We start from the raw sequence: 20,965 nt of genomic DNA, 5'->3' as shown, positions 1-20,965 counted from the left end.
TGTCGCTTGGATGATGTTTAAATAAGCGTATAGTGTAAGGTATATTACGAATGCAGCGATTTTTATCTTAAATACATTTCTGCCCTTCCCGGTGGTCTAATGGGTAGAGCGCGCACCTTTGGTGCATGGGGTCTCGGGTTCGATTCCCAGTAGGAGAACATTGAATGAGACAGTGGCTCGGATTCCACCTTAAACTGTAGACCCACGTCGCATACCGTATAATCTCGCTGCTGAAAAGGTACACTAAATTTTTATAACCAAACCAAACATTAATCATATTTCATCACCACCCGTAAAAATACAGTAATTCACAATACAAAATTTCATACTTTTCAATTTTTCACAAAACTGGCACGTGATACATAAAATTTAATTACAGATTTGACTTTCTCATGCAAAAATACATAAGAAAATCGTATTTTCATTTAAAGGACAGATTTCGTGTTGCACAGTGTTATCAGTGCCTGGAATTTACTCCGTATCTTGTTCATGCAGTGAAATCTACATAGAAATACAAAAAGGAACATCTTGACTAGGGTGAAAAAACATATCAAGGATGTAAAAGAAGAGGAATTCTCCACATCAAGACTTTCAAGGTACTTGCAAGGATCGGAATACGCTATCAATAGAATTTGCGTGCTATACTCTTGCTTCAACAACATTGAAAGGAATATATTTGAATCGTTTTTCATTAGGGTAAAGAATCTAAGTGTTGATGGGGGAAATTTAAATAATGGATATGTAGATGGGGGAAATTTAAATAATCGATGGAATTGAATAATCAAGAATAAATAAAAGAACAATTCAGAACTAAGTACAATTTTGCTCTTCCTTTTGTACATAAGTAAAATAGTGTTAATTAATTTGTAAAAAGTATCAGATCACCATCTTCAGGCAACAGTGCTCTGCACACAACCAACACCTGTGGTTTACGCAGTAACATTATGTAACGGAAAGATATGAATATAATTTCAATATCTATAAACAAGTTTTGTACATAAATTTGCAGAACAAACTGGATTATTATGAGGAAAAAGTGCATACAATGAATGTAGTTAGTGAGAAGTGGAAGGATGTCATAAGGCGAAGTTATTTCTACAAAGATTATTTTAACACCTAAACTGAATGAACAAAATTCAAACATTTAAGTGTTAAATATTTATAGTGGTTTTTGAATACTCGGAGTGTCTTATTACAAGACCAATATTACACTCTTATTGGATTTTCTGTAAGTCAGATTTTGTAGATCATCGTGAAAGGATAATAATATAGCATAGTAACGACAAATGCAACGTGCTAATGGGAGAAGCAAAAATGCTACGAGAACAACAGGGTACAAAGAATTACGGGTCACTTTCGTAATAATTTTAAAGTACAGCATTAAAATAGTACAGTACGCAGAAAATTATTTCAGTGGGAAGGTAAGGAGGTATGTACCGACCAGAAATCGTGGAAGAGAATTTACTCAAAAGTGAATAACAATGGAGTAAGACTAAAAATGTTTTCGATTTACAGATATATTTTAAACAAAACAAAACAATAAAATCCATAAATATACATAGATTTCTCCAGACAGTTGCACAAGAAACATTGATTATATTTGGTAGATAATCGGAGGCATATTGTTCTGACGACTCCACATTTGAGCAACAATGATTATATTGCTACACTAATAAGGTTAACATTAATCTTCATGATTCAGTTATATTTACGTATTACCTACAATTTGCTATTACGCTAATAAATAACTTGATTCCAAGATCAAAACACTAACATTTGTCGCTTATATTTTTTATTACAACACTTTTTTTCTAATCATCGTCCATTCTTTTTATGTAAATCCGATATTACTGCTTTCACGTAGCATTTTTCTTCGTACCAACAATACACTTTTTTGTTTTCTTAATTTGTAGCCTCATCTGTCAAGTAGCTTTTTGATCCTAGCACCCCTTCTCTTTTGTCGTAACTGTTACTTGTTTATTATTCCCAGGTCCAAGCCCCGTGCGAACTCTTTTATTCTGTACTTCTTCTTGCAGTCCACCTCTAATTTGCTTGTCAAATCTGTTACTGGTTACACCTTCGTTAAATCCTAGCTGTAGATTCTTACCCACTGTTTTAAAAATATGATTCCTGTGAACTCGCTTATAACGACCTTGGAGTAACACATCAAAAATATTTACATGTCTTTGATAATAATTCTCTTAACGAACTTAGGCCTTTGACCCAGAAAATTCTTGAACTATGCCGTTTGACCCAGAAAATCCTTGAGCTTTCTCGTTAAGCTTAGTAATATGTCCGTCTTAGCGATCTCCTGTTGCCTTGTGTTCGGCATATTATGGGATTGAAGCGAACTATTGTTTTTAGATATGCTATTAACCTTACGTGAATTATTGACTCGAATACTCAACTCCTTAAATTTTGTTAGCACTTTTGATGTCTGGCTGTAACATTCTTCGAGTTAGGTCTCCATACCAGCACGTCATCCAAGTAACATGACCCAAGCCAGAATATAGTGATCCTCTCACATTGAAAGTTCAAATTAGATCAAATAGTTTTAAAACAAGAGGAAACTGAAGATCTAAGTCTCTAGTTTGATGAATTAGCCTCGAAATTCCAAATGGGTTTTCCAAGATTTTATCAAATTTGTATGACAATAATTCATGGACCGTGTTATCGGAGAAATGTATTGTTAATTTGGCAACGTTAGGAGGAACAGTTAATCATTTACTTCACTTCAAAATAGTGTGGTAGCAAGCAACTGAGTTAGTACCTTCTTCGTTCCAAGTTTTAGAAAATTGAAGTGCTTATTTCTTTGTTGAAGTGACTAGCCTGTCCGTGTCACACCTGAACAGAACAACGGTCTTAACCCTTTTATTGGTTTTTGCAGCTCAGTTTTGAAAACTAAAATATACTCTGTCAGTATTATACATATACAATGTGTCTCAAAAGTCCCCTGACATAGGGTAACTCCGTTGTTATCAGAATTAAAACAAAATGTAAGAGGGGAAACCGTCTCCAAATATGATGTTTTCAATCTAAAGTGAATGAATTTTTTAAATCGGATGAGCCATATGTTCTGTACACTCTTTATGCGCCCAATGTTAAATGAAAATACAACGTTGCCAATTATATGGAACCACAACATAAAGTGAATAGGGTCATGTTTGAAATGTTGCTGGCCATCAACACGTTAGCGTAAAACAGTAATTTCATTCACTTACGTTGTAGGTTGTAGCGGCAGTCTTGAAACCAAGTAATCCACTACCTATGAAAGGGTCAGTTATCCTTCCCTTAATGCGGAACAGTTTGGGCATGTAATCATTTTCATTTAAATTATAAATCTCCTTCAACATGAACAATTTATTATATAAATAATTTTAACATGAACATAAATTTAACAGTAACAAAATAAACGTGCTGACACAAACAACATTATTCAAACCAAACCCTTTCCCACTTTTGATTGGCAGTCCGGAAATTATTCAACATTAGCATTCTACTTTTCAATATTCTAAATGAAATTTACAGATTATTCTTTTTAAAAGATTTCTCATACCAAGTTTACTCTTATTGAATTTAATATCCCAAATATTTAACAACATATAATTAATCTAGCGACCAAAGACATACCACTCACCAAAAACTTACAGTAGTTGGGCCAAAAAGAGAGAAAAATAATAGATTAAAATTTCGTACTTACAAATTCTCGCCGAGTAATATATCTAGCTCGCTTTTACAAAAGCTTTACACTATATTCCGTCTGCCTTACGTCTAGGAGCACTTTAAGCCAAAAACCAAACCGAAATCACATTATACTAGGTTTCAATTTGACGAACATAATTTACAAGCTCCTATTCCGGCTTACCTCACGTTTCATTCTAAAGGAAACGTAGTAGTTACGGGTAGATTACAAAAGATAGGTGGCGTTTCATTCACTTCGAACAAACGAATATCAGAACCCTGACATTGACCTACAGAGTCAATGTTTTCATATACAAGTTTATTTAACTAATCAGCTGATCTAGAATGTCCAAAGTACTTCGATTATTTTTTTTTCATGAACTTGCAGAGAAATGTCTCAAGGCCCAGGTAAATTAATTTATTTCGGAATTTGATTTAAATAAACGATTTTTATTTAAAAAATCAAGTGATTTAAGTCGATTTAAATCGTGATCCTGTCAAAAAGTGAAAAATGCACGACTGAACCGAGAATCGAACCCGGGTTTCCAGTTTATCGTGCCAATGCCTTAACTGTTACGCTAGATTCTCGGTCCAATCGTGCAGTTTTTACTCTTTGTATATCACTGAATTCTGACCTATAAAGGAATTGGTGCTATATGAATCGGCTGTGTATTCCAATTATCATATAGAAGGTGCGACAGGTATTTGAGAACAAAGTTACGTTCGGAAGAACAAGGAACAGACATCAGAGAAAAATTGTTTATTACCTTTTAACGTGTTGTACAGGCGATCACATCTACAATGGACGAATCATTCAATGAAACCGCCGTTAGCCGCAAAAACAGCCTCTACACGCTGTCGAAGCCGCCTACAGGTAGCAATGTTGTTGCGAATGTTCGCCATTGCATCTACAACATCTGCCCTGAGAGCCGCAACGGCGTTGTGTAGATGGTTATTGGAGTCCCTGTCAACTACGCGTCATGCGTAATAGTTTATTGCGTTAAGACCTTGGGAGCCACATGTTTGGAGTGACATGGTCATGAAAATTTTCCGCCAGCCATTTGATATGGGCTGTATGAATGAAGCAGTGTTCTGCTGAAAAACATACGATCTACGCAGTACAGTAATAATCCATCGCTTCCGTGTTCAACATCCCAGTGTAAGCAATGGCGTTGTTTCGGGCACTTCGATGAAAGAAGGGTGGAGGTATCATGAATCCAGCGCGTGATTCATAAGAACTTTCGTAACTCGTACGTGATGCGGAGAAGGCAATTCTTGTCCGAGAGAACCAGGGCGAATTGACTACCAGAGCCAAGCGTTTTCCGAACAAGCTAAAATATCCGGAGCAGCCCGGAATGCTCTGTTTTTTCTAAGTTTCTCCAGCGCCAGAAGAAGAATCACATAAATGATCGGGGTCTGTGTAAAAGTAACGATGAGGTTCCGACCGTCGTGCATAACTAAATCTCCAGCTTCACTGATGGTCTTCTCAGGATCTTCATCGATGACAACTTGGACAGAACAAACGAATTCAGGCATCCTGATAATGTCCGAGTACCAGCAATGTCGTTTCATGGGGAAACGGTAGCCATGTCACTCCTGACAATCCCAGGTTCTCTCCGAACTTTGAAAATGAATGACAGGCGAAATTTAGGAGTACAGCACTCTCTGAATCGAAGTAAGCTGCAGCCAAGGAGTTACCCTAGGTTCTTCCATGTTTACCTGCAAAAGAAAGGCTCTGCTACTATGATGTATAGGATACTGTGTCAAAATAATGTTTTCTCAAATACCTGCTGCGCGTTGTATATAGAGACTGATCCATTTTCATCCGAACAATTTGAAATTGCTACACCTAAGATACTTCATCCCTCCATCATCGATCGTGATCGATGTGAGGGCCACCGGTGCAGACTATTGCACGACTTCGCAGTTCGTCGCAGCTATACCAGGGATATTTTGTCACAGTCCCGCTTGTAGTCTGTCCAGAAGCCACTTAACCGTGCTAACCCAACATAATGAAAGGTACCGTTTGAGAAGTCCGAAACCACGTAATCCATGAGACTAGCATCTAGACTCTTAACAAAAATATCCTCGAACGGAATGGTAGGGATACCGCCATGCGTCGGTAGAAACGCATGATGCTTTGGCCGTATAATTTGAAGCTTGGTCCTGATTCAGTTCCATGATAGGTGTTATCGCCATACAGAGCTAGTATTTCGTATGTCTAAATTGGAGATAGGTCATGTTCTTGATAATAAGCAGTATTAGTTTTTATTATTATTATTATTATTATTATTATTATTATTATTATTTTTTTATTATTTCGATCTTACGAATCTTGATTTTCCCTCTGTAGCAAAAGCCAGTAACAACCGTGAAATCTTTCGACAAACTTTTATTGGTCTTTCTCATGTTCACCTATGTAGGTGATGGCCTGGACTTTTCCACAGTCACTTAGATAGATCCGAGCTTCGTCCATTATCTCAACAAATTTTCGTCAGTCACTAGTTGGTTTGGTACAGCCTTCTGATCACTTTACGTTATGTCATGATCTTGACGCATGCACGCTGGCCTTGCGGACGGTTGGCAGCCTCAATTTGTGATGCATTGCTTGATTCACTGTTCATTTTGCCATATGTAATTGTTTGACCTAATACGTCGTGGCAATGGATTTACAGTCTGTCATATCTCGGATCATCTTTAGCACAAACCTTGTAAGTTTCCTGACGCCATCTTTCAATATGATTTCGTTGAGGATTTGGGTTGTAGAGGAGACTGCTGTTGAGAACGTTTAATAACACTTAACAGTAGTCTGTCTTACCATAAAGCCATTGTTCCAGCATAGATCTACTATGTGCAAGATGCTGAAATTTTCATAGGAAAAAGCCATAACGTTATCCTTCCCAATAGCCTATTATTATTATTATTATTATTATTATTATTATTATTATTATTATTATTATTATTATTATTATTATTATTGAACTTTGACTTTTTGAGGGGCGTTGGTTCAGTGGTAGAGCGTTCACCTCTGATGCATGGGATCCTTGGTTCGATTCCAGCTCGTGCCAGGTGAACTTTGTGGTGGACAAACACCATGTGCGTGGGTTCCCTCGAGGTTCTTCCATTTTCTTCATTCTACCATTTCATTCATTTCTCATCATCACCGTCTCCTTTAGCCTACACGGCATAACTATAGGACTCAAACCTCAAAGATTTTCCAATAGCCACTTTTATCAGCGGCATTTTGCCCACTACATCATCTTTACTCTGCTACACAACACCTGAGAAACTGATACACTTGTGTGTATAGTTTTGTTACTCTGTAAAATGCAGTTTGACAGCAGTATTAGTTTTTATTATTATTATTATTATTATTATTATTATTATTATTATTATTATTATTATTATTATTATTATTATTTCGATCTTACGAATCTTGATTTTCCCTCTGTAGCAAAAGCCAGTAACAACCGTGAAATCTTTCGACAAACTTTTATTGGTCTTTCTCATGTTCACCTATGTAGGTGATGGCCTGGACTTTTCCACAGTCACTTAGATAGATCCGAGCTTCGTCCATTATCTCAACAAATTTTCGTCAGTCACTAGTTGGTTTGGTACAGCCTTCTGATCACTTTACGTTATGTCATGATCTTGACGCATGCACGCTGGCCTTGCGGACGGTTGGCAGCCTCAATTTGTGATGCATTGCTTGATTCACTGTTCATTTTGCCATATGTAATTGTTTGACCTAATACGTCGTGGCAATGGATTTACAGTCTGTCATATCTCGGATCATCTTTAGCACAAACCTTGTAAGTTTCCTGACGCCATCTTTCAATATGATTTCGTTGAGGATTTGGGTTGTAGAGGAGACTGCTGTTGAGAACGTTTAATAACACTTAACAGTAGTCTGTCTTACCATAAAGCCATTGTTCCAGCATAGATCTACTATGTGCAAGATGCTGAAATTTTCATAGGAAAAAGCCATAACATTATCCTTCCCAATAGCCTATTATTATTATTATTATTATTATTATTATTATTATTATTATTATTATTATTATTATTATTATTATTATTATTATTGAACTTTGACTTTTTGAGGGGCGTTGGTTCAGTGGTAGAGCGTTCACCACTGATGCATGGGATCCTTGGTTCGATTCCAGCTCGTGCCAGGTGAACTTTGTGGTGGACAAACACCATGTGCGTGGGTTCCCTCGAGGTTCTCCCATTTTCTTCATTCCACCATTTCATTCATTTCTCATCATCACCGTCTCCTTTAGCCTACACGGCATAACTATAGGACTTAAACCTCAAAGATTTTCCAATAGCCACTTTTATCAGCGGCATTTTGCCCACTACATCATCTTTACTCTGCTACACAACACCTGAGAAACTGATACACTTGTGTGTATAGTTTTGTTACTCTGTAAAATGCAGTTTGACAAGTGTTGTTGTCTTACAAGTTGTTCGGATGGAAATTTAGCCGTCAGAGGTGTCCAAGCACAGCGAAGTTGTGGTCTGAGTCGTTGAACACCGAACTCAAGAATGGGAAATTTCATGGCTGAACAGAGTGCGGACTGAATAGTGTAGTGGTTAACGTAGCCAGAGATCCGGGATCACTTTCTTTTGTTGAAAGTATATGAACTTAACAATTATGAGTTACTGTTTTCTCTGATGTGATCTCAGGGTATGTAAACTTAGCCATGAGAATGTGGTAGACAACATCGTATCATGGGTTCTCTCGTTTCCTCACACCTTCCCATTCCATCACTCTTCCATAATCATTTATTTTCATTAATCATCCATCCTTTTAGCCTACAGGACACATTTGTGGGGACGTTTAATTGAAGGTTTAATTTAATTCTGTTTGTTTTTATGCATGTTTCCCTTATCAGTTGTTGATCAAAGCATTTTTTGTTTCCTATCTTCACATTGATATTTGCCTATGAGTACTCGTAACATAAAAGAAAGTAACGAGTATTCGTCAAACTATCCATAGGAGCATCTTCTGTTTGCTTCTTTTAAGCATGAAATTATTGATTGTATTTATGGCAATTCTTGATACGACAATTTGGGATGTATTGTTTGTAAGAGTATATTAGTTTCTACAGTAACAAAATTCAAATATCTACCAATTCCGACGTAGAATAATGAAAATTCCTTTTTAATTAAAAGAAGCATTTACATTGTGTTTAGAAATATTATTTCTTCTTCTTACATGATTTCGATCCTCTGTAAGGCCTTCCTAATTAATTCATCTCTTGATGCTGTTTCATTTCTTAATTCATCCATATAGATGACATTCTTGAAACAACAGAACAGAGAATCTGCCGAAAACCCAATAAATTTTTAGTGCTGCTTGTAAATCCTCACACATTTCTATTTATGGACATCTGTTCATGGAAATTGAATTTTATGTCACTTGTGTGGTATTGGAAATTATTTTCAGAAGTATGCCACTAATAAAAATAAACTATTTACATGTGTTTGAACAAATATGTTCTTCCAACACATCATCGCATAGTGAGTCTTATTTACATAAAAACATTTCTCCACCCACCCACACTCGGCTTGCTGAAAAAAGACATAAAAACCATAATCTCTGTGAAATTTCATTGTTTCTATTAATTTTGGAAATTAAAAATTTAAATTCAAATATTATTCTAAAGTTGTTCTTATATTCACACTTAACTAATCATGATTTATATTTACTATATTTTTATAGCTCAAAGTGTGTTTACCACTCATTTACATGAAAATATTCGTGAAAACATATGAAGATTAAATTATAATAAGTATAATATAATTTATTTATAAATTTAAAGATTTGACGAGGAAGTGGGCAATTCTGCATATTTGTGTTTCTCGAAATTTGTGACATCATACATATACAATAAAAAGGCGGTGAAAAATTTATAGTATTCAAACATATGAATGTTAATATCATAAAACTTTCACTAAAATCTACAATGTTTGCTGTACTCAGGCATCATGCGGAGTGTTAGTAGGAGTGTTATTTAACCAAAGTTTTAGTTGTATGATTATTAATTTCGTTAGAGAGTACTGTGTATTATATAATTATTTTAGGCTTTCAAACTATGGTATGCAAAAGTTTCGGAAGTCTTATAGAACGCCTATGTTCGTTCTTCTGTTGATAGGTATGGTTAAGAGATATCGAAAAGCGGTTTTTTACAATCGATTCAACGTCCTAAGGATATTCCATTTGCCCCGTTAACTCTCTATTCAAACCGGAGATGGTAGAAAATAACTATTCCGCTTTTATTTTTTATAACCATAGAACAAAAACGGTAATATATAACAATAAGTGGTTTTCTGCAGTCAATTTAGCGTCTCAAAAGAACTATAATCACGAACCTCAATACTCTACCGAAATCGGGAGTCGTTCAGATATACTAGTGTTCCACTTTCAATATTGATGTACATAGAGAGAAAACAGTAAAATATATCGAAAAGCATTTTTTGCAATCGATTCACCGTCCCAAAATAGGTTCCATCTCCTCCGTTAACCCTTTATTTAAACTGGAAATGATAGAAGTAAGCCATTTTCGGTTTCAACGTTAATCGTGATAGAACAAAAAGTCATAGATAATGATAAGTTTTATTTATTTATTTATTTATTTATTTTTTCAATGGACTCAGCGCCTCTACCAAAATAGGAAATTGTGAAAATTTACTATTACTTTCGGTTTCAGTGTTGATAACTATAAAACAGAAACAGTAATAGATATCGAGAAGTGTTTTTTTGTAATCGATTCAACGTCCCAAGAATATGTTTAATCTCCTCCGCTAACCCGATATTCAAACCGGAATAAAATTATAGAAATAAGTCATTTACGGTTTCAGCGTTGATCATCAGAACAAAAATGGTAAAAGATAGTGACAAGCTGTTTTTGATCGATTTAGTGCCTTAAGAAAACGTACCATCATCAGCAGCAATACTCTACTAAAACCAGAAGTGGTTGAAATTTACTAGTACTTACAAGGGTAACAGATACTTTTTTTTTTTTTTTTTTTTTAATCGATTCAGCGTCCGAAAAATAGGTTCCACCTCCTCCGTTAACCTTCTGTTCAAATCATAAGTGGTAGAAATCAACTTTGTCCAGTTTCAACGTTGATCGTTATAACTATTTAAAAAAAAAAGTTATAAATAGCGACAAACTGTTCTTTGCAAACGATTTAGCGTCACAAGATAATATATCACCACCACCTGCAGAACTCTTCATAAACCGGAAATGGTAGAAATGTACTACTATTTCGTGTTTCAATAGTTACTGCCATAGAGTAAAAACTGTAAAAGATAACTATTTTTTGACAGATTCAGCGTCCCGAGTATGAGTTTTGTCTCAACTTATCTATATATTCAAACTGAAGGTAGCGAAAATCTAAGATTTCCAGCTAATTGCATAATGGATAAAAGAAAAATAGACATCGACAAGCAGCTTTTTGAGACAGAAACCGCAAAAATACGTTTTACCTCTGATTTTATTCCTCTGTTGCAATCCGTGCAATGAATTACTACTTCAAGTTTAAGTATTGAATTCACATAGTTTGGAAGTGTACCGTAGTTTCACACTGTGAAATGAAGAGCACTTGTTTATTGATGCAATGAATATAACTCCAGTATTTACTTGTTTTATTTTGCAGGTTCAAGATGCCGTTCTTTCCAAATGGGTGAATGATCCTCATCGAATGGATAAACGATTACTGTCACTTATTTTCCTAGCTCATGCTTCTGATGTGTTGGAAAATGCATTTGCGCCACTAAACGATGATGATTATGAACTAGCAATGAAACGAGTTCGTGAACTTTTGGACTTAGATTTTGAAGCTGAAAGTATGAAACCTAACACGAATGAAACAGTGTGGGCAGTGTTTGCTGCTTTCACTAAGTAATTTATTTTTGTTGTATATAAGAAATTTACCCAACGGATATGCGTCAGAGAAAAAAAAAAAGTGTGTTAAAATTTGGCAACTGAATATTGTACAATCATTGTATGTCCCAGTTTTGCACAATGTTACAAATGGGACACTAACAATTGGGATTTTTCCCTCTGACCAAGAACAGTATTTTGCTAATAACAGGTGAAAGGATTAAACGTAATGCAGTTTCAGCTGTTTTTGTGAGGTTTCAATAAACTGATTCATTATTAGGTTATGAAGCTTTTTTGTGTTAAATCAGTAGGTTGAACCTGTGCATGATTTCGTTTGCAATTCCCACATACATCATTATAGATAAAGGTCTTTTTTTTAAAATAAAAAAAATCTTTTTTTTTTAATAATTAGAATCTATGTAAATAATGAAATTCCTGTAACATTAAGAAAAAATAAGTTTCCAATTTATGAAACACACTATTTAACACAAGGCAGGGAAGATAATATTGTTAGTGTCCAACAGCATCAAAAGTAAGAAGGAAACATCAAGTTGAAGGAAAAAAAAAGGTGCACGTTTTGTAGATAGTTCAAAAATTATTGTTCAAACTGCAAGTGGCATTAAATGTTAACTTTTGAATGCAGTGAGAATATATTACAAGAATTCCATTTCATTTTAAAGCCCTGTGTATATATCTATATATATATTGACAGCATATTGAGCTTTGATTTTTTCAGCTTATGCCTGTCTGTAATAACGGATTCCTATTTTTTTTCCTTTGTCTTACGCACCTGTTTTGTTAGTGCTACTACAGTATATCTATATATATTTGCTTTTATTGGTTCCCTTTCTGGTCACCGTTTCTTAATATTTAATCTTACACATTTTTTTTTTTTTTTTTTTTTTTTAAGTTGTATATAAGTATCAATCAGGGTTCGATTTTTTTTACAGTGTGTGAGAACCAGGAGATTTTTGCAACAAATGTGTAAAATGTAGTGTATGAATGACCTTACTTCAACAGCTGCTGGTTATTTTACGTATGTTAAAATCTCGTGTTGTTATCATGGAATGTATAGTTTTAGAAGGATGGTTATGAATGATTTATTAATGATGATGGAAGTTATTTACACTTTAATTAAATTATATAATAGTATGTAACTAGAACTGTTGTCCATGATAATCAAGACTTTTCCATGCCAAAAATTGTATAATTTTGTGGCAATTTCGCCTTGCAATAAAGGAGAAGAATACAACACCAATCATAATTAATTTTGTATACCCACATTTTGTTTCACAGATTCCGCTTGACTGGTAACCAAAGTAGTCCTGTGCTTCAATTCTTACTTATGGCTTTGACAGTAATTTGAAAAATATTGAAACAGATTATTTAATTTCTTGGATTTGGGTTAAACAATTGAAAGTGTTGCTCCAGATTAAGTGGATTCTGAATTTTCTGAGGTTGTTACGTCAACAAGAATGCAGAACAAATCAGCCTGAGAAGACCTAAATTCGTAATATACACCTAATGTTACTTGCAGAGATACTAATAAGTGGTAAAACAATATCAAATACAGTGAAACCTGTCTATGTTGGGCATCATCGGTTCCATCGAAAAGTGGCCAACTTACAGAAAACAAGTGTGATTGATGTATTTTTAGAATAGGATTTCTAGTATTACTTGATTGTAAAATTTTACTAAACAATGGCACGACAGCTACTTATAAACAATGCATACAGAGTAATCATAAAAATATACAGTACTAGAAAAATATTACTATAGTATGTTTAATATATGTGCATACCTTTCTCTTCCTGGAAACTAGTCTGGTACATTGGATTATTCGGATCGAAAACACAATAACACAAACAACCATGAAATAGAAGCGTGTGTACGCAGTTTATTGAAATTGATATTATAGCACACTGAGTTATTCAGATTGAAAACAAGAAAAGCTGTTATAAATTGAGAAATTCATATGCAATTTATATGATTCCTTTTCAGTTGTTACTGAATGGTAGTTCATTCTGGACGTATTTGTTTTATTCTTTTTGGCAGATATGCACATTCTAATATTGTAGTTAACTACCTCTTGTTAATGAGCTAGAAGTGTTTCCCTCGGAGCAAAATAAACTCCGCTATCTTTCGACAAGCCGACAGGTGTCAATAGTTGACAATTGAGATGGTTAGTTTTAACCTTGAGAATTTTCCGGCATTACTAAAGCTCCCCACTGATGAGAGGAGCCGATATAGCTAATGGTTTTACCCAAACAGACAGGGTAAACAAATACGTACAACCATTTCTTGAATTCCTGTACGTGCTTTTTCTTATTCACATTTTCCTTCACCACCCCTTTATCAGGGTAGTCTTCTGGCCATTGACCTTCAAGAGCAAATCGCGCGAATCCTTGCTTCTTTTCTCCAGTCACAAATACAGAATATCTGCCTCTGATATGGGAATACGAAAGAGTTTTAAAAAATAACAAAACGGTATTTTGCTTGGTCAAGATACGCAGATAAATTTATCATTATCATCATAGGATAAACATTGCTTCAGTGTGGCCAACTTCCAAGATAGGTGGCCAACTTATAGAGTAGTAAGTAACGAATGTCTTATGGGAAAATGCAGGTTCAAGACGAATTAGGCCAAGATAAGCAGGTGGCCAAGTTGACAGGTTTCACTGTACACATGGATTATTATGGTAAATCTATGTATGTCGAAGCATCTGATTATTTAGATTAAATTCATTGTTTCATATGTATAAGCATTTGTGAGAAGCGCGTATGCATGTTGTATTAGAAGTAAAATATGGATCTTTGTTGGATGCAATGAGCGCTGTGTTGTGGAATATTATATTAGTGTAGTATAGTTTTCATATAGAAAGCAATAGAATTTTGGTTGTTGTTTTCGTTGTCTGTAGAGCGAAGATTTTTTTTTTTTTTTTTTTTAAATCATCATGTTAGTTGTGAATGTGTTATCGTAATTTCAGTTCACACTTTATTATAGTACACTGAACTATTTTAATACATTCCTCCTATTTTAAAGCTTTGTTGTGCTACTTGTGTAACGATGCCTGTAAGCAGTTTATTGTAAAGTAGTTTTTGTGTCTGATCACCATTGTGTAAAATAGATTATTCATACACATTTCTTTGTACATCTGTAAAAACAATTGCTTTGCACTTCTATCGCTCCATTATGCACTGTAGTATAATTATATATTGTAAAGTACCTTGTATTTCATGGGTAAGTACTACAGCTTTAAATTTCTTAGTGATAATGGGTAGCACGCTTGCATTTCGTTCTTGAGTGTCCAGGTTTGATTCCCAAAGAGAGAGCATTGATAAAGTACAATGGTTCAGATCCCACGTAAACTGAAGGTATCGTATTCTATAGTTCGTTTCTGACACAGGATGTAAATATAGATCAACCCAATGCATCCTATGATGCGATAGATATAATTTTACCAGTAGGATTCATTAATAGTTCCTATTTTGATTTTAGAGGCGTTTCGTGATTTGACTAATAAGAATTGTGAGGCTTAATTTGATGGGTTTGTCATATGATGGTGACAACAAGAGGCGAGAAGTGTTTCTGTTTCACTTTAAGCTTTTCTTTCTTTCTCCCTTCAAAAGTTTTCACTCTATGTTGTCAGTGTTATTTTCTCATAACATGATATTATGTACTCCAATCTTAATCACATTTTTGCATATTCCTTTTGCGATAGCATAAGCTTCTTTATACATTATTTCAATCCTGTATACATTTCTTCTCAGCTATTTTGTTTCGAAATTTCTGAACCCACATATTTGCTCAATATACCAAATCATCAATATATCAATACACCACATCATAGTATTATACACAGTTTATGTACCCATATACTTATTTTATAATCCTTTTTAAACAATAATTATAATTGAATCATGTGTACTCACTTTCCTGGAACAATTTCACTGATTTTCATATACAATATTTACAGATCGTCATATTACTAACTGAAACGTGAATAGTACAAAGTATCCGGGGCAACCAATAATGATAACTCTTAGTTCCGTTTTTCAGAAGGAGAAACTCATCAGGTTTTATCACCAATAGTGGAAGATCGCAACATTATTAGTAGTTTACAAGTGAGTAAAATGAAGTCGTTCACTGCGGTCCGAAAATTGAATGCTGTTTTTGGTTTGCTGAACTCAGGTCTCCTGTATCCGTACAGTAAGTTTGTACATTCCATTGGACATGGCGTGAACAATAGGTTCTGTGTTGTAACCGGAACCTAAGAAAGGAAAGCATTGCCAAGAAGCCAATAAACGAGAAACAAATGGATGTAGTTCGGGAAACTTTTCAACGTGGTGCACAGAAATTGATTAGTCTGGCGAGTACAGAGCTTCAAATCCCTCGATCGACTGGTCACGGCATTATACACAAAAGGTTACGGCTGGGATCGTACAAGATACATCTTGCTCGAAAAACTTGAGCGTAATGACAGACCTCAGATTTCGTAGAGAAGAGTTAATGAAATGCTATCGCGCATTGCTGAAAACAGTGCATTTCTTAAACATGTAGCATTTTCTGACGAAGTTTTTTCTGTACATCAGGCAGTGTGAATAGGCATAACCGCAAGATATGGGCTGAGGAAAATCCCCACATAGAGATAAAACAGAATGAAATAGCTCCAAATTAAATGTATCACATGGTTCAGTGACGGGTCTGTTTTCTTTGAAGAAGATACAGTTACACGAACAACATACCTAGAAATGGTGGTCCATTTTGGTGTATCTCGTATACCACATGAATTGATACATATTCCAAGAAGACAGAGCCCGCCATATTGTCCGAAACGTGAGAAATTTTCTCGAAATTTATTTCCAGCACAATTGGATTGAAAGAGAAGGCTCTATTCAATAAACCCCTAGGTCGTCTGATTTGAATGTACTGTTATGTGGGTACATCAAAACTTGAATAAAGATTTCTACCGGTCAGGGAATTTCATTATGGATCCTTTTTTTTTTTTTTTTTTTTTTTTTACCCGGGACTTCTTTAATGGGAATGTTATTTATGTTTTCGTAGCAGGTTCTATCTTCCAATACCCTTAATCTTCTTGACATTCTCGAAAAGTAGATTGATTAGACCACGGAAACCAAGTTCCGTAAAATTGTGGTTTAAACATTGTTTCTAGTTTGTTTTTGTAGTCTGTTGTGGGTGGTTTATGGGATTTTCTTGCTTCTAATTTTGGGATAGTGGGAGCCCTAGTTAAAGGCCACCATACATACCGGCAGCAGATAAAAACGTTTCACCAACGCCTATTAGAATAAGAGAAGTAAACGCCAACATTCAACTGCCTAAATACTCCCCTGGACACGGATGATGATGGTATTGATACTAGTATTTTTAAAGTACTTTTCTAAAGACTTGTATAAAGCAATGTGAAAACGTATCAATTTTGTCAGTGTACGTGATGTCTTCATGATTTTGCATTTAAATGGTGGTGTGTTGTGGTAACTGTTAAATAAATAAATAAAAACCAAAATAAATAATAAAATTAGAGTTGAAAGAGTAGCTGTGAGGGATGAAGGTAGGACATTAAAGTAGTCATTATTACGATGAAATGAATTGGTTAGTTCATACGTTTCCAATGTATTGTCTGACGATATAAACAATGATGTAAACGGTACACTTCAGATATACTTTTTTTTTGTTTGTTTGTTTGTTTGTTTGTTTGTTTGTTTGTTTTTGCGAGTTAGCGACAAAGTAAGGGAAAGTCAGGTAATTTAATTGTAAGTTTGGTAGACATTATAATATAACTAACCAATACAAGGATTAGACGATCTTCAACAGTGAATCAACACTGTGTTAAATCTATAACAGCTCAAATATTACGGAACACATTATTGGAGAGAGGTTCAAAACACCTTGATGACGTTTGTCGAGCAACTGGAGGAGCACACTTGAATGATCTGTTGAAGTGAGTACAGTATATATATATATATATTATTTTGTTTTTGTTTTTAAGACTTCATAATGTTCTCTTCCTAAAATAAATAAATAAATAAAAAATAAACCGGACTACCCTATCTATCACTATTGGCTGCCGAGATATTTTAATTTCTTATTGGTAGGTATTTGTTTGTACTCGTGAGTGATTAAATAAATTTGACATAAATAATATTTCTCTTTGTGAGGCATAATACAGGGCTCTTCAACATTAACTCTTAAGAGACGACAATTCACCGTGTAGATTGATCCGAAGATCAAATCATTTTAAGTATATTTTCAGATCCTTCTGTTATTTATTGTAGCATATGGAAATCAAAGTAAAACATACTTCGCTGAGAACATAACCATACTGAAGACTATAAATAGAGATATTTTAGTTATCAGGTGTCGAAGGATCTTGTTAGAAAGGGAAAAAGCGAAGAAAGAATACGAGAGAGAGAGGTCCAGTCATGTGTCGCTGTCAACAATGTTGAACATTCGGAACATAGTACAGTAGATTCGAGGGAAGACTGGGAGAAGAGGAAGTGATTTGTCAAAGGAATTCATTGGTAATACGGAATGTAATACATGTTTCAACTAGCAGTCGGCAGAGAACAAGAAGTTTATATTCTATGAACAGATTTTACGTAGACTAATGAGTTTAACGATGTGAATGGTGTTCTTCCTACGGCCAAAGTCGTCGTAGGAAAATGTAGAGAAAGTTGAACATCGAATTATAAGCAACTAACTATATGATTTTTTCGAGCTTAATATGACTTTTTCGCATTGTTTAAAGAATAGGAAATAAAACAACATATTAGCAATTCAGTCAACGGCCATATCAAAAAGACTTCAATAGACATAGTTGATATGTATTCGTATATCCCCTCGAATTAACGTTTAAGACCGCAGCTTTCATCTTGTGTATGAACACAAGATTCAACATCTTTAAGATCAACAAAATACTGAGGTTTTATTATTATTATTATTATTATTATTATTATTATTATTATTATTATTATTATTATTATTAAGTTCTACCTTTCGGCAGGTCCTGGGACTGATGAGAATTTTTTTTTTCTTTTTCAATATTAGATTTGGGCCTGGAAATGTTTCTTCCACTTTTCTTGATCTTCAGCTTCCTCTTTTACTCCCAATAATTTCTCTTATCTTTTAAATCATCGATCATCTGTGTTCTTCTTCCTATTCCTCGCTTCCCTTCCATCTTTCCTTCTATGGCGGTGTGAAGAAGATAATTTCTTCGCAAGATGTGTCCAATCCAATTGGCCTTTCTACGAAGGATGATGGCTAGAAATGTCCTCTTCTCCTATCCGTTTTTAAAACATCTTCGTTTGTTACTCTCTGTCCATTTTATCTTCTCCATCTTCCTTCAACACCACATTTCGAAGCTCTCTAATTCCGTAATGTCCAAGTCTCTGAACCTTACAGTCCAATGCTCCATATATAGCACTTGACAACCTCTTAAGTCCAATATTTGAGCCTGCTAGTTACGAGTGGCCTTTTTTGTTGAATGTTTCTTTAGCCATGGCAGTTCTTAGTTCTCTGTGTTCTTCTCTGATCTGTAGGGCATGTTTCCACGGGATATTCTCATGACTTTCGACGTTCGCTGTTAATTTCCATTCCATACAATTTTCCAGTGTCAACTATTTTGTCAATCATCTCGTGTAGACCTTCTTCGGTTTTAGCTATTATAACCATATCATCTGTATACCTGATCCTGTTAATCATCTGCCCTCCAATCTTGAAATCTCCAATTTCCATTAATGCTTCCTTCATTAAACATTCACTGTAAATGTTGAATAATTGGGGTGACAAACTACATCCTTGTCTGACTCCTCTTCCAATCTCCACACTGTTGGTTTTTCCTTCATTCAAGCGCAACTTCACTCGTTGTCCTATGTCCAGGTTTTGAATGAGTCGTCGATCTCTCCAGTTGACTCCAATTTCTGTATTTTCAGAAGTTTCGTCCACTTGACTCGGTCGAAAGTTTTTCGCCAGTCGATGAAGCACAAACACAACTCTTCCTTTACATAAAGAATTCTTTCTGATATAATTCTCATCAATCCAATAGCATCTCTGGTACCTTTTCCTTTCCTGAATCCAAATTGATCTTCTAACCTCCCATCTATCCAGCCGCGTGTTCAATATGCGTGCAATGATCTTTCCAGTGTGTGAAATCAGCCTAATGGTTCTGTGATCGCTGCACTTCTTTGCTTGCTTTTTCTTGGGCAATGCAATCATTGTAACATCAAGAAAATCTTTTGGCCATTGTCCACTCAGATAGATCTTGTTAATAAGTGAAGTCAGTACTTTTATTGCGTTGTCTCGTAATCCCTTGAGCAAATCCACTGGTATGTTGTTGTCTCCAGTAATTTTTTTCCTTCGCACATCTTCGATTGCTTGTACTGCTTCACTTTTCAATATACTGGGTCCGTTTTCATCATCATCCACCACTTCCTCTGCTTCGATCGCAATATCTTTGGGGCGGTTCTTCTGATCATACAGATCTCTTATATATTGCTCCCAAATTCTAAGGATTCTTTGATGGTCAGTGGTTACATTACCTTATTGATCTTCGATGCCGAACTTTCGTATACTTTTGTTAGTTTTCCTTCCTAATTCTTGTGCTCTCTGGTACATCAGTTCATATGTGCCGCGCCGTTGAAGTTCCATTATTTCTTCAGATATTTGCTCCATGTACCTTTATTCGGCTTTGTCCGTTTCTCTTCTCAATTCATTATTCAGCCTTCTGTATTCATTGATGTCTGTGTTTTTTGCTTTTTCCATCTTGCCAATGTTATTGGGGAGTGTGTCAAGTAGAATCTGTTTAACTTTTCCCCAATTATTCTCTATATTGTCAACCATATCGCCCATTGCACAGAATTTTTCTTCAATCTCTTCTTTCACATCATCATCGATATTTCTTAGTCTCTCTAAGTTCCATTTTCGATTTCTCCTCCCATTTTTCTTGATCGACTTTAACCAGGTTTGCACTTCCGCCACGAGGAGATTGTGATCCGAATTAATGCCCGCTCCTGGCAGTGTCTTCACGTCGCGTACACTATTCCTAAAACGTTGCTTCACAAGAATGTAATCAATTTGGTAGCGTTTCGTATCTCCTGGACTTTTCCACGTGTACAGCTTGGTTTTTCTTTTCGTAAACCACGTGTTCATCACCACCAGATCATGTTGCCTACAGAAATCGATAAGCATTTGACCTCGTTCGTTTCTTCTACCTAGTCCAAACTGTCCCACTATATTTATTCTCAGCTCCTTCTACTACGTTGTTGGTCTCCCATTACTGTGGCGTTGACCTTACCTCTTCCTTCCTGATGCAATATGTCACTAATCTGATCATATATTACTTCTACTTCATTATCATCATGATCGGTTGTTG

General features: G+C 35.2%; 1 protein-coding gene across 1 annotated transcript in view; it reads left to right on the top strand.

Moving 5' to 3' along the window:
* sau (Golgi phosphoprotein 3 homolog sauron) overlaps positions 1-12,828 on the top strand; it is a 65,448-nt gene extending 52,620 nt beyond the window's left edge. The window contains exon 4 of the mRNA XM_081748389.1: positions 11,350-12,828. Within this exon, the coding sequence (XP_081604515.1) occupies positions 11,350-11,598 (249 nt within the window). The 3' untranslated portion in view covers positions 11,599-12,828. The remainder of the gene's footprint in view (positions 1-11,349) is intronic.
* Positions 12,829-20,965: the final 8,137 nt, after the last annotated feature.

Source organism: Thermobia domestica, chromosome 2 (assembly GCF_964235325.1).
Source record: "Thermobia domestica chromosome 2, izTheDome1.hap1.1, whole genome shotgun sequence".
Lineage (NCBI taxonomy): Eukaryota > Metazoa > Arthropoda > Insecta > Zygentoma > Lepismatidae > Thermobia > Thermobia domestica.
The sequence above is the reverse complement of the archived record's forward strand: the minus strand, read 5'-3'. Positions and strand labels throughout refer to the sequence as shown.